Below are 15483 nucleotides of genomic sequence, written 5' to 3'. Positions count from 1 at the left end.
CCTGTGGGGGTGTCCCTGGCTGCAGGAGGGAGAGGGGACGTTCAGGGACCAGCGGGGGGGGCAGGGGACATCCAGAGGGGAGAGGGGCCATCCAGGGGCCACCCCCGCGCCTCTGTGTCTGCAGGCCAAGCAGGAGCAGGAGGCCGGCATGGCGCACTACGGCCGAGTGAGCTTCCCCTGCGCGCCGGGGCAGGGCCGGGAGCACCGGCTGCTCCTCACGCCCGAGCTGCTCCACCGCCTGCGCAGCCACTTCGGCTCCTGAGCGGGACCCCGCACCGCCCCCCCTGCTGAGCGACCCCAGAGCAGCCCCCGCCGCCCCCTCCCCAGCCTCCCCCGGGGCAGCCGGGCCCCGCGGGGCTCCCCCGCTGCCGCCAGCGCTCTCAGACACTACGGGCCCCCGGCCCCCCCCGCCGCCCGGGCTGCACCGAGCGGGCCGGAGCCCTCACTCGAGCCGGGGGCCGGGCCCGGGGCTGCGGCGCCCCCGGCCTCGGCACTCGCACTCCCCAATAAAGCTGCTCTGACACTGCCCGCGGCCCCGCATCCCTGCGCCGGGACCGGGGGACACGGGAGGGAACCGGGGCTGAGCGGGGAGGTCACGGGAGGGGGCGGGGGGGAACCGTGGGGGGCCCGGAGGTGACTGGGGAGACCGTGGGGGGCACGGGGATCGGGGACACGGGGAGCGGGGACACGGGGTGACCGAGGGGGGACACGGGGATCGGAGGGACACGGGGTGACCGGGGGGGGGACACGGGGTGACCGGGGGGTTCCGGGTCCGGCCACGTGCGGCCCCGGCGGCGCGAAACGCTGATCGGGGCGCGCGGAGCGCGGGGAGGGGCGGGAGGCGCGTGGGCGGTTCCCATTGGCCGAGAGCTGGAAGGGGCGGGAGGCCGCGGAGATTCCTGAGCGTGATTGGCAGAGGCGGCAAAGAGAGGAGGGATCGTCCAGTCCTCTACTTGATTGGCTGCGAGCCGCTACGTCGAGGATAGCCTGCGCTGATTGGTGGAGAGCGCGGGGACGGGGCCGCTGATTGGCCGCGTGCAGAATGGGCGGGCTTCCGGCGCGGCTCTGCCAGTTCCGGCGGGCAGCGGTGGCGGCGGCAGGATGGTGAGTGCCCGGCGGGCCGCGCCGGCTGCATCTGCCCGCATCGGGCCGGGCCGGGGCCCGCGCGGGCCGGGGATGGGCGTGCGCGGGCTCGGGGCGCCACGGGACCCGGGACGGGGCCTCCTGTGCCACGATGGGGCGGGATGGGGCGGGATGGGGCGGGAGCGGGAGCGGGAGCGGGGCCCGCGGCCGCCCCGGGCCCGCGGTGACCGGTGCCGGTGCAGGTGCTGCTGCACGTGCTGTTCGAGCACGCGGCCGGATACGCGCTGTTCGCCGTGCGCGAGGTGGAGGAGATCAGCCTGCTGCTGCCGCAGGTACGGGGGCATCCGGTACCGGGGGGCTGGTCCGGTACCGGGGGGCTGGGTCACTGCTGCTGCCGCAGGTACGGGGGCATCCGGTACCGGGGGGCTGGTCCGGTACCGGGGGGCTGGGTCACTGCTGCTGCCGCAGGTACGGGCACCGGGGGGCTGGTCCGGTACCGGGGGGGCTGGTCCGGTACCGGGGGGCTGGGTCACTGCTGCTGCCGCAGGTACGGGCACCGGCCGTGGGGGCAGCCGGGGGGCGCGATCCGGTCCCGTGGGGAGGGTCTGCCCGGCCGGGGGGTCGGACTGGGGCCGGGGGCCCGTTCCTTGGTGCTGCCGCCTCCCCGTGCCCGGGGCCGTTCCCGGGGCAGCCCCGCGGGTCCGGTGCTCCGGTGTCCGCTCTGCCCCCAGGTGGAGGAGAGTGTCCTGACCGTGGGCAAGTTCCACAATGTGGTGAAGCTCGTCGCCTTCAGCCCGTTCAAGTCGGCGCAGAGCGCGCTGGAGAACATCAACGCCATCTCCGAGGGTGAGCGGGGCGCAGGGGCCGCGGAACCCCCGGGGAACCGGCAGCGCCGCTGACCCCCTCCCCGCAGGGATCCTGCATGAGGACCTGCGGCTGCTGCTGGAGACGTCCATGCCGGCCAAGAAGAAGAAGGCGCTGCTGGGGGTGGCGGACGCCAAGCTGGGGGCGGCCATCCTGGAGGAGCTGGGCTACCAGTGCCAGACCGGGGGGGTAGTGGCCGAGATCTTGCGCGGTGAGTCCTGGGGGGGACACCGGGGGGTTCCTGCGGCGGGGACAGCGCCGCCGGAGCCACGAGGTGACGCCCGGTCCCGGTGCAGGGATCCGGCTGCACTTCCACGCGCTGGTGAAGGGCCTGACAGCCCAGTCGGCGTCCAAGGCGCAGCTGGGCCTGGGCCACAGCTACTCCCGCGCCAAGGTCAAGTTCAACGTCAACCGCGTGGATAACATGATCATCCAGTCCATCAGCCTGCTGGACCAGCTGGACAAGGACATCAACACCTTCTCCATGCGTGTGCGGTGAGTGGGGCTCCAGCGGGGGGCGCGGGGCCGGCTCCCCACGCTTACCGCAGGCAGCTGCCGCTCCAGCTGCCTGCACAGGACGGGGAGCGACAGCAGCGCCTCGGGCACGGCCCGGCCGGGGCTGCGCTGCCGCGGCAGGAGTGTGGCTGGGGGGACACACGGGACAGCAGGACACAGGGCTGTGACGGGAGTGTGGCTGGGGGGACACGCGGGACAGCGGGACACAGGGCTGTAACGGGAGTGTGGCTGGGGGGACACGCGGGACAGCGGGACACAGGGCTGTGACGGGAGTGTGGCTGGGGGGACACACGGGACAACGGGACACAGGGCTGTGACGGGAGTGTGGCTGGGGGGACACGCGGGACAACGGGACACAGGGCTGTGACGGGAGTGTGGCTGGGGGGACACGCGGGACAGCGGGACACAGGGCTGTGACGGGAGTGTGGCTGGGGGGACACGCGGGACAGCGGGACACAGGGCTGTGACGGGAGTGTGGCTGGGGGGACACGCGGGACAGCGGGACACAGGGCTGTGACGGGAGTGTGGCTGGGGGACACGCGGGACAACGGGACACAGGGCTGTGACGGGAGTGTGGCTGGGGGGACACGCAGGGTGAGGGGCCATGGTAGGCGTGCGATGGGGGGATGGACACTTGGGGCAAGGGGACACAGTGGGAGCGTGGCTGGGGGGACACGGGGCTTGAGGGGCGCGCGGGGTGGCGGCCGCGGCGCTGACGCTGTCCCGCAGGGAGTGGTACGGGTACCACTTCCCCGAGCTGATCAAGATCGTGTCTGAGAACTACACGTACTGCCGGCTGGCCAAGTTCATCGGGAACCGGCGGGAGCTGAGCGAGGAGAGCCTGGAGGGGCTGGAGGAGATCGTCATGGACGGCGCCAAGGCACAGGCCATCCTGGAGGCCTCGCGCTCCTCCATGGGTGAGGGGCCGGGTGGGGACAGCTGCGGGGGGTCCCATGTGCCCCGGGAGGAGCCGCTCAGGCCCCGCTGCCGTCTGCACAGGCATGGACATCTCCCCCCTCGACCTCATCAACATCGAGAGCTTCTCCAGCCGCGTCATCTCGCTGTCCGAGTACCGCAAGGGCCTGCAGGAGTATCTGCGCTCCAAGATGAGCCAGGTGGCCCCCAGCCTCTCGGCCCTCATCGGGGAGGTGGTGAGTGCGCGCGGCCGCGTCCTGCCTGCCGGGCTGCGGAGATGATGACCGAGTGAATCTGTCAATCCCCTGAGGCTCCTGCTGACACCCTCACTGCTGATCCGCGCCCGGGGGGCTGCGCGGGCTCTGGAACCGGCCGGGGCGGCTGTAACCCCGTCCTTGTCTTCCCAGGTGGGCGCTCGCCTCATCTCCCACGCCGGCAGCCTGACCAACCTGGCCAAGTACCCGGCCTCCACCGTGCAGATCCTGGGGGCCGAGAAAGCGCTTTTCAGGTACCGCTGCGGGGTGGTTGCGGTGATGGCAGGTCCCTGGGCCGCCGGCTGTGACGCGCCGGGTCCCTGCGGGCTCGGCTGCGCGTGATCAGCCGCCCCAGCCGCTGAGCGACCACCGTGGCTTTGTACGTGTCCCGTGCGGGGGGCGGCCGTCCCGCGGGCCGGGCTGTGTGGTGTGGGTGAGCAGGGGCGGCGGGTGGCAGCTCCGGTCAGGGTGCCCGTGGCCCCCGGCGCTCCCGTGTGCCCCCTGACCCCCGTGGCCGGTTCCAGGGCTCTGAAGACGCGCGGGAACACCCCCAAGTACGGGCTCATCTTCCACTCCACCTTCATCGGGCGCGCGGCCGCCAAGAACAAGGGCCGCATCTCGCGGTACCTGGCCAACAAGTGCACCATCGCCTCGCGCATCGACTGCTTCTCAGGTGCGTGCGGGACGGGCAGGGGGACGGGCGCCCGCGGCCTCTGCCATGATGGCAATATTTTTCGTCAACAGCATCTCACAGTGTGAATGGTGACGACTCTGGGCTGAGCAGGGCTGGGGGGCGGCTGCGGGGTGCTGAGCGGGGCGGGGGGTGCTGAGCCCCGTTTCTGTCCCTGCAGAAGTCCCCACCAGCGTGTTCGGGGACAAGCTGCGGGAGCAGGTGGAGGAGCGCTTGGCCTTCTACGAGACGGGGCAGCCGCCCCGCAAGAACCTGGAGGTGATGAAGGAGGCGGTGGAGGAGGTGAGGCTGCGGACGGGGCCGCGTCCCCGGTCGGAGATGATGTCACTTTGTGGTCCTGACCTGCTGTGGAGGCCAAAGACTGATTTAATGAGGCTGATCCGACCCGCGGTGCTGGGGGGTCCTGGGCTGGGAACTGCAGACGAGCTCCCGTTGCCCCCCAGGCCAGCGAGGTGGTGGCCGAGGTGAAGCGGAAGCAGGAGAAGAAGGAGAAGAAGAGGAAGAAGAGGGAGAAGCGGCGGCTGGAGGCGCTGGCTGCGGCGGCTGAGGAGGCGGAGAACGCGGTGCTGGAGCTGGAGGTGAGGCCGGGGCTGCGGGAGCCGTGGGGTCCGGCCCCGTGGGGGTGAGGGTGGCAGGTGTGGGGCAGCTCCACGGCTGCTGCTGACCCTGCGTCCCCTCAGGAGAACGACATCGAGCCCAAGAAGAAGAAGAAGAAAAAGAAGCAGCAAGAGGAGGAGGAGCCGGAGCCCGAGGAGAACGGGCTGGAGGAGCCTCTGCCCAAGAAGAAAAGGAAAGTGGCGCCGGAGGCTGACGGGGAGGAGGAGGAGGAGGAGGAGGAGAAGAGAAGAAGAAGAAGAAGAAGAAAAAGGTGAAGGCACAGGACTCTGAGGAGGATTAGGGGCACCGGCCTGAGCTGGGCTGTGCTCCAGCTGGACAGACTGATGGACGGACTGACTGACAGACGGGCAGGAGGTCGGTGCTGTGACCTCCCATGCCCACCGGTGTTGGCAGCCGCGTGTCCCCGTGCACTGTGCTGAGGTGACATCAGCGCGTTCTGGGGCCCAGGTGGGTCCCTTTGGCCGGGCCCCGGCAGCTGTGCCTTTTGCGGCGCTGCCCCGTGTCCCCGTCCCAGCGCGCGGCGTTTGCGGGGGGAGCCGCTCGCTCTGAACGGCCTCAGTAAAGGGCTGAGGCCGTTGCTGACCCTCGTGTTGTGTTTTGCCGAAAGGGCAGGAGCCCCGGGGGCTGGGGGGAGCCCCGGGGGGCTGTGTGGCTTTGCCGCCCCTCGCTCAGGCAGGAGGTGACAGTGCTGTCCCCAGCACAGGCGCTGCACCCCACAGTCACCGCTGTCCCTCCCCGGCTCAGAGGGCAGAGACGGGGCTGCGAGTGGGGGTGCCCGGCAGCCCCCATGCTGCAGAGGCCACTTTTTATTAGCAGGAAGCAATAAGTTACAGGGGTGCAGGGCGGGGGGCTCAGGCGTCCAGGGCAGCGATCACGGCTTGGGTGAAGTCCTGGGACGTGGCGTAGCCCCCCCATGTCGGCTGTGCGCACCTGCAAGGAGACGGGAGGTGAGGGGGGTCCCCGCAGCGCTGCGGCTGTTGCTCCCCATCTGGGCTCAGGGTGGGGGTCCCGTCCTCACCCTGACTCTGATTTATCTGCTTTAATGTGCTGTCCATCGCACTGAACATTTTCTTTGAGACTAAAACTCGCTGTTGGAGGCTGTGTCCAAACTCTTCTGGCAAATCACAGATCTAAACATTTCATTGGTCACATCCACCATTGTGCAGTAAAAATGCACCATGATGCTGTAATACGGCTGCCTGTGGCTGCAGGGCTCCAATGGATTCACACTGCAGAGGATGCTGCAGGTAAAGCTGATGTTGGCCCAAAATTGATGTACAAGCTCAGGAAAGCATCACAGGATTAACTGCAACAGGTGAGACTGGTCTGTGCAGCCTAAACTTTGGTCTTAAAATGCTGTTGTTAGTAACAGTTAAATGAACAATACCTCAAGCAGTTAATTGTTGAGCAAGCAGCTGGAGAACGGTCTTGACACTCCTAACAGTAATATGGGTGTTCATACCCACGGCAACTGCGTCTGCTGCCCGCAGGGAAGGGAGTGCAGAATCACAGATGTTTTGGGCTGAGGGGACCTCCCCAGTGCCCCCCTGCCATGACAGGGACATCTGCACCAGCTCAGGGTGCTCAGAGCCCCGTCCAGCCTGGCCTGGGATGTCTCCAGGGATGGTTCATCCACCACGGCTCTGGGTACCTGCCCAGGCTCTCACCACCCTCAGGGGAAAAAACTTCCCCACTTCTAGTCTGAATCTCCCTCCTTCAATCTAAAACCATCACCCTGTCCTGTCCCAACAGGCCCTGCTCAAGTCTGTCCCCATCTTTCCTATGGGCCCCTCCTAAGCACTGAAAGGTGGATTGAGGGCTCTCTGGAGCTTCTCTGCAGCTGAACCCCCAGGGCTCAGGCTCAGGTTGAAGGTGCAGCCTGTGCCCCCCGGGCTCAGGGCTCACCCCACGGGCTGGAGGGGACGGGGAGGGGCTGCGGCACCGCGGGCAGGGCGGGCAGGGCCTGTGCTCGCTGCCCGCTGGCTCCAGGCACCGGCCGCCCCCAGCAGCCGCCCCACCAGCTGCCCTTGTCCCCTCCCTGGGGGTTTGGGGACAGCACGTGGACACGGGTGGAGGGAAGTGCTGGACCCTTTAATTGGGGGGGGGGCGGGGTTTGGTCCTAGGCCCCATAGTGCGGGTGCAGGTTGTCAATCACAGACTTCACGAAGTCAGAGGTGGTGGAGTAACCGCCCAAGTCCCGCGTCCGCACCTAAAAAGCCAACACAGGGAAGGGGAGAAACGGGAGAAACGTGATTGTGAACCAAGTGAAATGATCGTGAGAAGGGAGAGGACAGGACAGGACAGGAGAGGAGCTTCCCTCGAGGCACCCTGACCCTGCCGCGTGTCCCCAGCCCTGCCACACCGTCCCTACCCTGCGGGGCAGCAGGAGCGCAGGAGCTGTGCAAAGGGCTCGGAGCTGGAAGCGCGCGGGTGGCGGGTGAGGTGGGATGTGCGTGTCCCTCGGGAGCGCAGAGCCGCTCGCTGCCCCCGCACACGCAGCGGCTGACACACGGCACACCCGCCCAACACTCACTTTTCCGACTTTGATCACCTTCTTCACCGCGTCCGCAATCAGATTGGAGTGAAACTCCAAGCTGGGGGGAGGAAAGGAGTGCAGTCAGTGCCTGTGCCACCCCGAGGCCCCTCCCCTGGCAAGGGCACCTACTTGAGGTGCCGCAGCATGTTGGAGGCCGAGAGCAGCATGGCGGTGGGGTTGGCGATGTTCCTGCCCACAGCCTGCGCGAAGGGGTGCCGGGCGCCCTGCGGGGGGAACACACGGTGACGAGCGCTGCCCTGTCCCCAGCAGCCCCTGCCTGGGGACGGCAGCCCCGGGGACGCCGGGCCCTCACCATCTCGAAGACGGCGTACTCGGCGCTGTAGCTCTCCCCAGGCACCACGCCCGCGCCGCCCACCAAACCGGCCGCCAGGTTGTCGATGATGTTGCCATAGAGGTTCGGCATGACCAGGACGTCGAACTGGTAGGGGTTCTGCACCAGCTGCGGGGAAAACAGGGATGTGAGGGGACGTGAACCTGGGAACAGCCCCAAACCGCACCCACGGGGCAGCGGGAGCACAGGGAGCCCGGCTGCAGCACCCGGGAAGCACAGAGCGACACCTGCAGATGAGCCACAGCTGTGCCCGGGGCGCCGAGCTCGGATCTGCGAACAACTTCTTCCCCAAAGGGCTGTGGGGCATTGAACAGGCTGCCCAGGGCAGTGCTGGAGTCACCAGCCCTGGAGGGCTGGACAGACGGACATGAGGTTCTCAGGACATGGGGCAGGGACAGGGTGGGTTATGGTTGGACTCCATGAGCTTAAGGGGCTCCTCCAACTTCAATAACTCTGTGATTCTGCGGATCGAACCGCCCGGTCACCTCCCGTCCCGCAGAGCGGGGAGGCGGCTGCTCTCCTGCGCAAGGAGCGAACAGGGCGGACCTGCCGGGCTGCCGGTTTCACAGCCGGAGGGTTCGGCTCAGCAGCAGCAGCAGCGGCGGCAGCGCGGCCCCGGGCAGCGGAACGGGCTCCTCACCTGCATGCAGCAGTTGTCGATGATCATGGTCTCGAATTTGATCTTGGGGTACAGTTCTGCCACCTCCTCGCAGCACTGCAGGAACAGCCCGTCGCCCAGCTTCCTGCGAGAGGAGCAGCACGCTGGAGGCCGCGCGGGGCAGGAGCGGCACCGGCACAGCAGCGGCATCCCGCGGCGCGGGGAAGGCGGGTGACCCCAGCGCAGCCCAACCACCGCGCACCCGCCGTGCTGGAACCAGGGCCCGGGAGCGCCGGGGGAGCAGCTCCCAGCGCCGGAGCCGGTCCCATCCCAGCTGACGGTGCCGGGACGCAGCTCTGGGGCCTCGTGCTGGAGACCAGATCGTGAGAGGAAAACCCACGGTTCACAGGGCCAGCCCGGCACCAAAGCTGAGAGCAACGAGGTGACAAGAGGGGACAGCAGGGCACACGGTGCCCACGCGCGCTCCGCAGCACTCACATGATGTTGGCTTTGTGCACGGCCGTCACCTTGGAGCGGCCCTTCTTGGTGGCAAAGTCGAAGGCGAACTTGGCGATGCGCTGCGACTTGGCGCGGGTGATGATCTTCAGGCACTCGATGACGCCCTTGGCGCTCTGGAGAGAACGGGGAGCGTGAGCAGCCACACCACAGCCCGCACAGCCCTCACCCCACGCACCCCACACCCCCCACAGCCCGCACAGCCCTCACCCCACACACCCCACACACCCCACAGCCCGCACAGCCCTCACCCCACGCACCCCACAGCTTGTGCACCCCACAGCCTGCACAGCCCTCACCCCACGCACCCCACACACCCCACAGCCCGCACAGCCCTCACACCACGCACCCCACACACCCCACAGCCCGCACAGCCCTCACACCACACAGCCTGCACAGCCCTCACCCCACACACCCCACAGCCCGCACAGCCCTCACCCCACACACCCCACACCCCCCACAGCCCGCACAGCCCTCACCCCACGCACCCCACACCCCTCACAGCCCGCACAGCCCTCACCCCACACACCCCACACACCCCACAGCCCGCACAGCCCTCACCCCACACACCCCACAGCCCGCACAGCCCTCACCCCACGCACCCCACAGCTTGTGCACCCCACAGCCTGCACAGCCCTCACCCCACGCACCCCACACACCTCACAGCCCGCACAGCCCTCACACCACACAGCCTGCACAGCCCTCACCCCACACACCCCACAGCCCGCACAGCCCTCACACCACGCACCCCACACACCCCACAGCCCGCACAGCCCTCACCCCACACACCCCACAGCCCGCACAGCCCTCACACCACGCACCCCACACACCTCACAGCCCGCACAGCCCTCACACCACACAGCCTGCACAGCCCTCACCCCACGCACCCCACAGCCCGTGCACCCCCACACACCATGCACCCCACAGCCTGTGCACCCCACACACCACGCACCTCACAGCCTGTGCACCCCACAGCCTGTGCGGCCCACAGCCTGCACAGCCCACACACCACACACCCCACAGCCTGTGCACCCCCCAGCCCGTGCACCCCACACACCATGCACCCCACAGCCCGTGCACCCCACACACCACGCACCCCGCAGCCCGTGCCCGGCTCGCCAGCCCACACGGCACCGGCAGCCCCGACGCTCCCACAGACACGGGGAGTCTTTGCCTGGCACTGGTCACCCCATCAAGAGGTTCCACGTCCCTTTTTGCCGGTGTGACCCCTCCTGCCGCCAAACCCCCTCGCTGGCTCTGTGTTCACACCCCCGACACCCTCCCAGTGCCATCGCTGTCACCGGTAGTCACTGCTGCACCGCGGTGCTGAGCGGCTGCGCACGGCCAGCAGGACGTGTCCCGGCAGCGAGCGAAGCCGCGTGTCCTGGGCAGAGCCTGTCCCAGCAGCGACCCCGAGCCCGCACCTCGTGCTCCAGGGAGCTGTACTCCCCCTCCGTCTGCTCGCGGATGATGACGAGGTCCAGGTTGTTGTGGCGCGTCTGGTAGCCCGGCAGGCTCTTCACGTGCACCACGTTGGCGAACAAGTCCAGCTTGCGCCTGCGAGAGACACAGCGGCAGTGCTGCAGCAACAGCTGCTTCTGGGGCAGCGACTGTCCCCTGGAGTGCTGGGGGACAGCTGGGGACACTGAACAGCTCCCACCTCCTGACACCTCCCCACAGCTGCCTGTCTGCCCATCCATCCATCCGCCCATCCATCCATCCATCCGCCCATCCATCCATCCATCCATCCGCCCATCCATCCATCCGCCCATCCATCCATCTGCCCATCCATCCATCCATCCATCCGCCCATCCATCCATCCGCCCATCCATCCATCCGCCCATCCATCCATCCGCCCATCCATCCATCCGCCCATCCATTCATCCGCCCATCCATCCATCCGCCCATCCATCCATCCATCCATCCGCCCATCCATTCATCCGCCCATCCATCCATCCGCCCATCCATCCATCCGCCCATCCATTCATCCGCCCATCCATCCATCCACCCATGTGCCCACCGTTCCCCTCAGGCACCCGAGCCAGCCACACTGGTCACACACTTCCAACACCCCCCAGCCTAATCCAGCCACCAGCCGTGCTCTGCAGGACCTGGGGACACACGGTCACCCTGCACAGAGGTGGCTCTGGCTGGTCCCTCGGGACCCTCTGCGTCCCCGTGCCGAGCTGATGTCCCGGTGCTGCACCCCCTGCTCGCAGCAGACCCGCAGCAATGGCCGGTGCCCGCGTGGGTGCAACGGGCTCACCTGAGCCGCATGTCGTAGGACGCCAGCTCGCCCTTGAACTCCATGGGCGTGTGGATCTTCCCTGCGGGACAGGGCAGAGCAGTGAGCACAGGGCACGGAGCGCACTGACGGCTGCTGGGGACATCGCCCGCACGTGGGGACAGCGCGGATCGGGGCAGCAACAGGAGAACCTCGGCCAGCGGAGACGCGGCTCTCACTACGAGGGACCTTCATGGGTCCTTTCATTGCCGGGGCCGTGCAAGAGCTCGTTTCAAATGCAGAAGCTGGATAAACCTCCACTTTGATGAGCTCAGTAAAGCAAGTGCTGCTCATTTGCTTCTTAGCTTAAAAACAATGTCAGTGGCCTCAAGTTGCCCAGGGGAGGCTGAGGTTGGATCTGGGAACAATTTCTTCCCCAAAGGGCTGTGGGGCATTGAACAGGCTGCCCAGGGCAGTGCTGGAGTCACCAGCCCTGGAGGGCTGGACAGACGGACATGAGGTTCTCAGGACATGGGGCAGGGACAGGCTGGGGAACAGCTGAACTTGGTCATCTCGAGGGGCTTTTCCAACCAAGACAACTCAGTGATTCTGTGCTCCCTCCTCCCGCCCCCAACCACAGGAATTCCCGCCCACTGCCAGCAGCCCCCGAGCTGGACCGCGGCCCCCGAGCTGGACCGCAGCCCCCGAGCTGGACCACCGCCCCCAAGCTGGACCGCGGCCCCCAAGCTGGACCGCGGCCCCCGAGCTGGACCACCGCCCCCGAGCTGGACCACCGCCCCCGAGCTGGACCGCGGCCCCCGAGCTGGACCGCGGCCCCCGAGCTGGACCACCGCCCCCGAGCTGGACCACCGCCCCCGAGCTGGACCGCAGCCCCCGAGTTGGACCACAGCCCCCGCAGGCTCCTCACCGATCAGCGCGACTTTGCTCTCCTTCATGGAGTCGACCACCTCGTCCAGCTTCTCCTCAGATGCCATGTTCTGCACCTCGCTCAGGTGGTGCTCGTCGAACACCACGGGCACGCTGGCAGCCTGGCGGGCACAGCCATAGCCACGTCAGCGCACAGCCGCGTCACCGCACAGCCGCGTCAGCGCACAGCCACGCCACCGCACAGCCGCGCCACCGCACAGCCGCGTCAGCGCACAGCCACGCCACCGCACAGCCGCGCCACCGCACAGCCACGCCACCGCACAGCCACGCCACCGCACAGCCGCGCCACCGCACAGCCGCGTCAGCGCACAGCCGCGCCACCGCACAGCCGCGTCACCGCACAGCCGCGCCACCGCACAGCCGCGCCACCGCACAGCCACGCCACCGCACAGCCGCGTCACCGCACAGCCCCGCGGGGCCACACGGCGCAGGGGCTGCGGGCGGGAGTGGGAGCACCGGGACAGGACGCCCCAAAGCAGCCCGGGGAGAGGAGCAGCCCAGGCCAGGGTCACCCCGGTTCCAGCTGGACAAGGACGTTTGTGTCACCTCCAGCACGCCCCGTCCTTACTGTGAGTATCGATTCAGCTGCATAACCAATGTCACAGCAGCCACCCCCCTTTGCTGCCTTGACATGACAGAACACGTGTGTCAGATGACAGAACCATTAACCGCCAACCCCCACGTTCTGACATCGCTGCCCGAGGGCTTGTCACAGCTTGGAGGGGACAGAGGACACGAAGGGCTCTGGACAGCTGGATGACGCCGGCCCTGCGGCCACATTCCCGACGGGAGCGGCGAGGCCGGGCTGTGTCCTCTTGTCACCAGCCCCACAGCACCGGCTGCCGCCTCACGGAGGAATCGGACCTGGGGGCGACAGCCCCCGACAGCGTCCCAGCCCGGGACGTTCTCCCAGGCTGCTGCTCCAGCCGAACCCGCGTGTGGCAGCGGGGAGACCCCGGGTCTGCACAACCGGCTCCTGCCGCACCGGAGCAGCCGGACAGCCCGGCCTGGGGGCTCAGGCTCAGCCGCTCCGCGTCCACCCCCGTCCCCCCATCCCCGAGGGCTGTTACCTTGAACACCTCCTTGACGGCGTGCATGAGCTCGGGGCCCACGCCGTCCCCGGGCAGCATCGTCACCTGGAACGTGCCCTCAGGCCTGGCGCCTTCCGCCTGTGGAGAGGAGCAGAGTCAGAGCCGCGCGGGCACGGACCGTGGGGACAGCCGGACAGTGGGACAGCCGGACAGCGGGACAGCCGGAGCACGGCTGTTGGACACCCGGCTCCACCGCAGCGCCAGCAGGGAGCTGGAGCGCAAGCAGCTCGTGCTGTTACAGCGCCCCGCGCAGCACAGGCACCGCCAGCAGACCAAAGGCCATCTCCTCACACGAGGCTTCCAGGTGGCACCTCTCCCTCTGTACTAAATTCTCTTGTTTCCACCCCACCCTGAGGATCTCCCCGGCGTCCCTGTGCAGTCTCATCTGCCTCCTGCACCCACAGCGTCTCACTGCTTTTGGTGAGCTGCTTTTTCTTTCGGTCCTGAGCACAAAATCAGCCTCAAGGATAATTCTTGAGACGTTCCGCACATGGCCCGGCTCCCAACCCGCACACGGCCCGGCTCCCAAACCCGCACATGGCCCAGCTCCCAACCTGCACATGACCCGGCTCCCAACCCGCACACGGCCCGGCTCCCAACCCGCAGCGCCTGCGCCCCTACCACAGCTGCCTATTTTTACACCATCTTTTACTAATCCACCTTCTCCAGCCAGTAATTCCCTTACAGAGCTGAGCTCCCAACTAAACAGTCACGGGCAGAGACAAGAATTTTACTTAACGACTTAATCAGATAACAAAGCAAGGAAACGAGCAGCGACAGAATGCAACAAATGTGTCAGCGGCATAAAGCATGAAGCACAGGGCAATGGTGAATGTGGAAAGGCAAAATTAAAGAGTGCGTAAAGAAAGGAGGAGATTTTCTTTGCTTTTGGGTTTAATACCGCAGAGAACACAACCAGAGGAGCGAGCTCCGGGGCAGGGAGCCTCACCCGCTACGCAGCAACCGCGTTTCAAACAGGGGCAGCGCATCTGCAGAGGAACCGCGGCGCGGGCCGGCCCAAGGGCGAAAGGACACGCAGTGTCTCGAACAAGGGCAGAAAGTGCCCCCCGGCTGGGCGCGGGGCAGGAACGCACCGCCCCGGCCGCACGAGCGGGACCGACCCCCACCCTCCACCGGGGCTGCTTCTGCCACCCTCGGTCCCACAGGAAGCAGCTCCTCTCTCCCTCGCCGCTCTGATCTGCCCGCAGAGCCCAAACAACGCTGAGCGGCTGCTGTCTCACACCTTGTCTGAGCTCTAATCGTTATCGCGTTACTCCCTGTGGTATTTTATGACACCTACTGCAGGCGGGTACAGTAAGGTCAGGGTTAAGCAGCAAGGGCTGCATCAGCAGGGTTTTCGGCACTGCACGAACCGCGCTCTGCCGCGGGCTGTAACACAGCCCCCGCCCCGCCGCAGCGCAGCCCCGCGGGGAGCGAGGCCGGAGCGCTGCGGCCGAGCCCGGGACGGCCCGGGAGGGGCACCGGGCGCTGCGCGGCACAGCCTGCCCGGGCACGCGCAGCCAAACGGCCCGCGGGAGCCGGCCCGCGGCCCCGGGCGGTGCGGGGCCTGGGACAGCGGCCTGCGGGCTCTGCCTGCGGAGTCCCCGGGAGCCCCAGCCCCAAACCCGCCCCGCGCCCCGCGCCCGGTCCCGCTCTCACCTTGGCCCGGGGGATCTGCCGGAGGGCGGCGGACACGCACAGGCCGCGCCGCGGCCCCAGGCCCTGGGCGCGCAGGAGACCCTGGGGGGCAGCAGGACGGTGAGACACAGGGAACCCAAACCCTGACGCCCCCAGGCCAGAATGAGCCCCAATGGGGGCTCAACCAGCCGCCCATTCCCCCGGCCCAGCCCAGCCCCTCACCCCGGGCCCTGTCCCGGACTGACCCCCACGCAGACCGGCCCCTCTCCCCACCCCGTCTGACCCACCCCTGCCCGGCCCTCCGCGCCGGCAGCCGCCCGGACAGACGCCCCCTCCCGCGCTCCCCCGGCCCTCACCCCCGCCACCAGCCGCCGCACGCTCAGCGCCGCCATCTTGCCGCCCCCCCCCGTGCACCGCGCCTGCGCACCGGCCGGGGCGCGCGCGGAGGGGCGGGGCCAGCCCTGCGGCGCCCCCTGGCGGGCGGGAACAGCGCGAGACCCCGAGGGGAAACCCGGGGACCCCCTTCCCGGCCCCGTAACCCAAGAGCCCCGTGTCCCCCATGAACGCCCCACAGCTCCCCCAAACCTGCCTGGAGCTGCTGCCTGCAGGAGCCCCCCCCTCCCAACCCGGGGTGCTGAG

The 15483-nt window shown here is 68.2% G+C and overlaps 3 protein-coding genes across 12 annotated transcripts in view; 2 read left to right on the top strand and 1 right to left on the bottom strand.

Moving 5' to 3' along the window:
* Window positions 1-499, top strand: part of DCTN1 (dynactin subunit 1) — a 68148-nt gene extending 67649 nt beyond the window's left edge. For all 6 annotated transcript variants that reach the window (XM_080344145.1, XM_080344143.1, XM_080344144.1 and 3 more), the window contains one exon: window positions 125-499. In XM_080344145.1, the coding sequence (XP_080200271.1) occupies window positions 125-262 (138 nt within the window). In that variant the 3' untranslated portion in view covers window positions 263-499. The remainder of the gene's footprint in view (window positions 1-124) is intronic.
* A 546-nt stretch (window positions 500-1045) lies between these two features.
* On the top strand, window positions 1046-5221 carry NOP56 (NOP56 ribonucleoprotein; the record flags this gene model as incomplete). The annotated part of the gene is given in 13 exon segments (XM_080344058.1): window positions 1046-1104; window positions 1326-1415; window positions 1815-1929; window positions 1997-2158; window positions 2244-2442; window positions 3193-3380; window positions 3463-3614; window positions 3786-3886; window positions 4157-4305; window positions 4484-4605; window positions 4767-4901; window positions 5004-5156; window positions 5159-5221. Coding segments are annotated over 13 exon segments (1632 nt in total). The 5' UTR covers window positions 1046-1101.
* A 154-nt stretch (window positions 5222-5375) lies between these two features.
* On the bottom strand, window positions 5376-15257 carry IDH3B (isocitrate dehydrogenase (NAD(+)) 3 non-catalytic subunit beta). Of its 5 annotated transcripts, none has more exons than XM_080344061.1 (13): window positions 15201-15257; window positions 14866-14946; window positions 13186-13284; window positions 12096-12216; window positions 11210-11270; window positions 10368-10500; window positions 8926-9059; window positions 8470-8572; window positions 7791-7937; window positions 7607-7701; window positions 7475-7535; window positions 7101-7150; window positions 5708-5871 (listed from the first exon to the last, which is right to left on the bottom strand). In XM_080344061.1, the coding sequence occupies exons 1-13, from the start codon at window positions 15234-15236 to the stop codon at window positions 5793-5795; spliced, it is 1200 nt and encodes a 399-aa protein (XP_080200187.1). In that variant the 5' UTR covers window positions 15237-15257; the 3' UTR covers window positions 5708-5792. The 5 variants fall into 5 exon arrangements, 3 of the variants coding, with proteins under 3 accessions (XP_080200185.1, XP_080200186.1, XP_080200187.1); XR_013922100.1 differs by having other exon boundaries at window positions 5735-5871; window positions 5960-7150; XR_013922101.1 differs by having other exon boundaries at window positions 5763-5871; window positions 6329-7150.
* Between the last annotated feature and the right edge of the window lie 226 nt (window positions 15258-15483).

Source organism: Nesoenas mayeri, assembly GCF_963082525.1.
Source record: "Nesoenas mayeri genome assembly, chromosome: 4".
Taxonomy (NCBI): Eukaryota; Metazoa; Chordata; class Aves; order Columbiformes; family Columbidae; genus Nesoenas; species Nesoenas mayeri.
The sequence above is the reverse complement of the archived record's forward strand: the minus strand, read 5'-3'. Positions and strand labels throughout refer to the sequence as shown.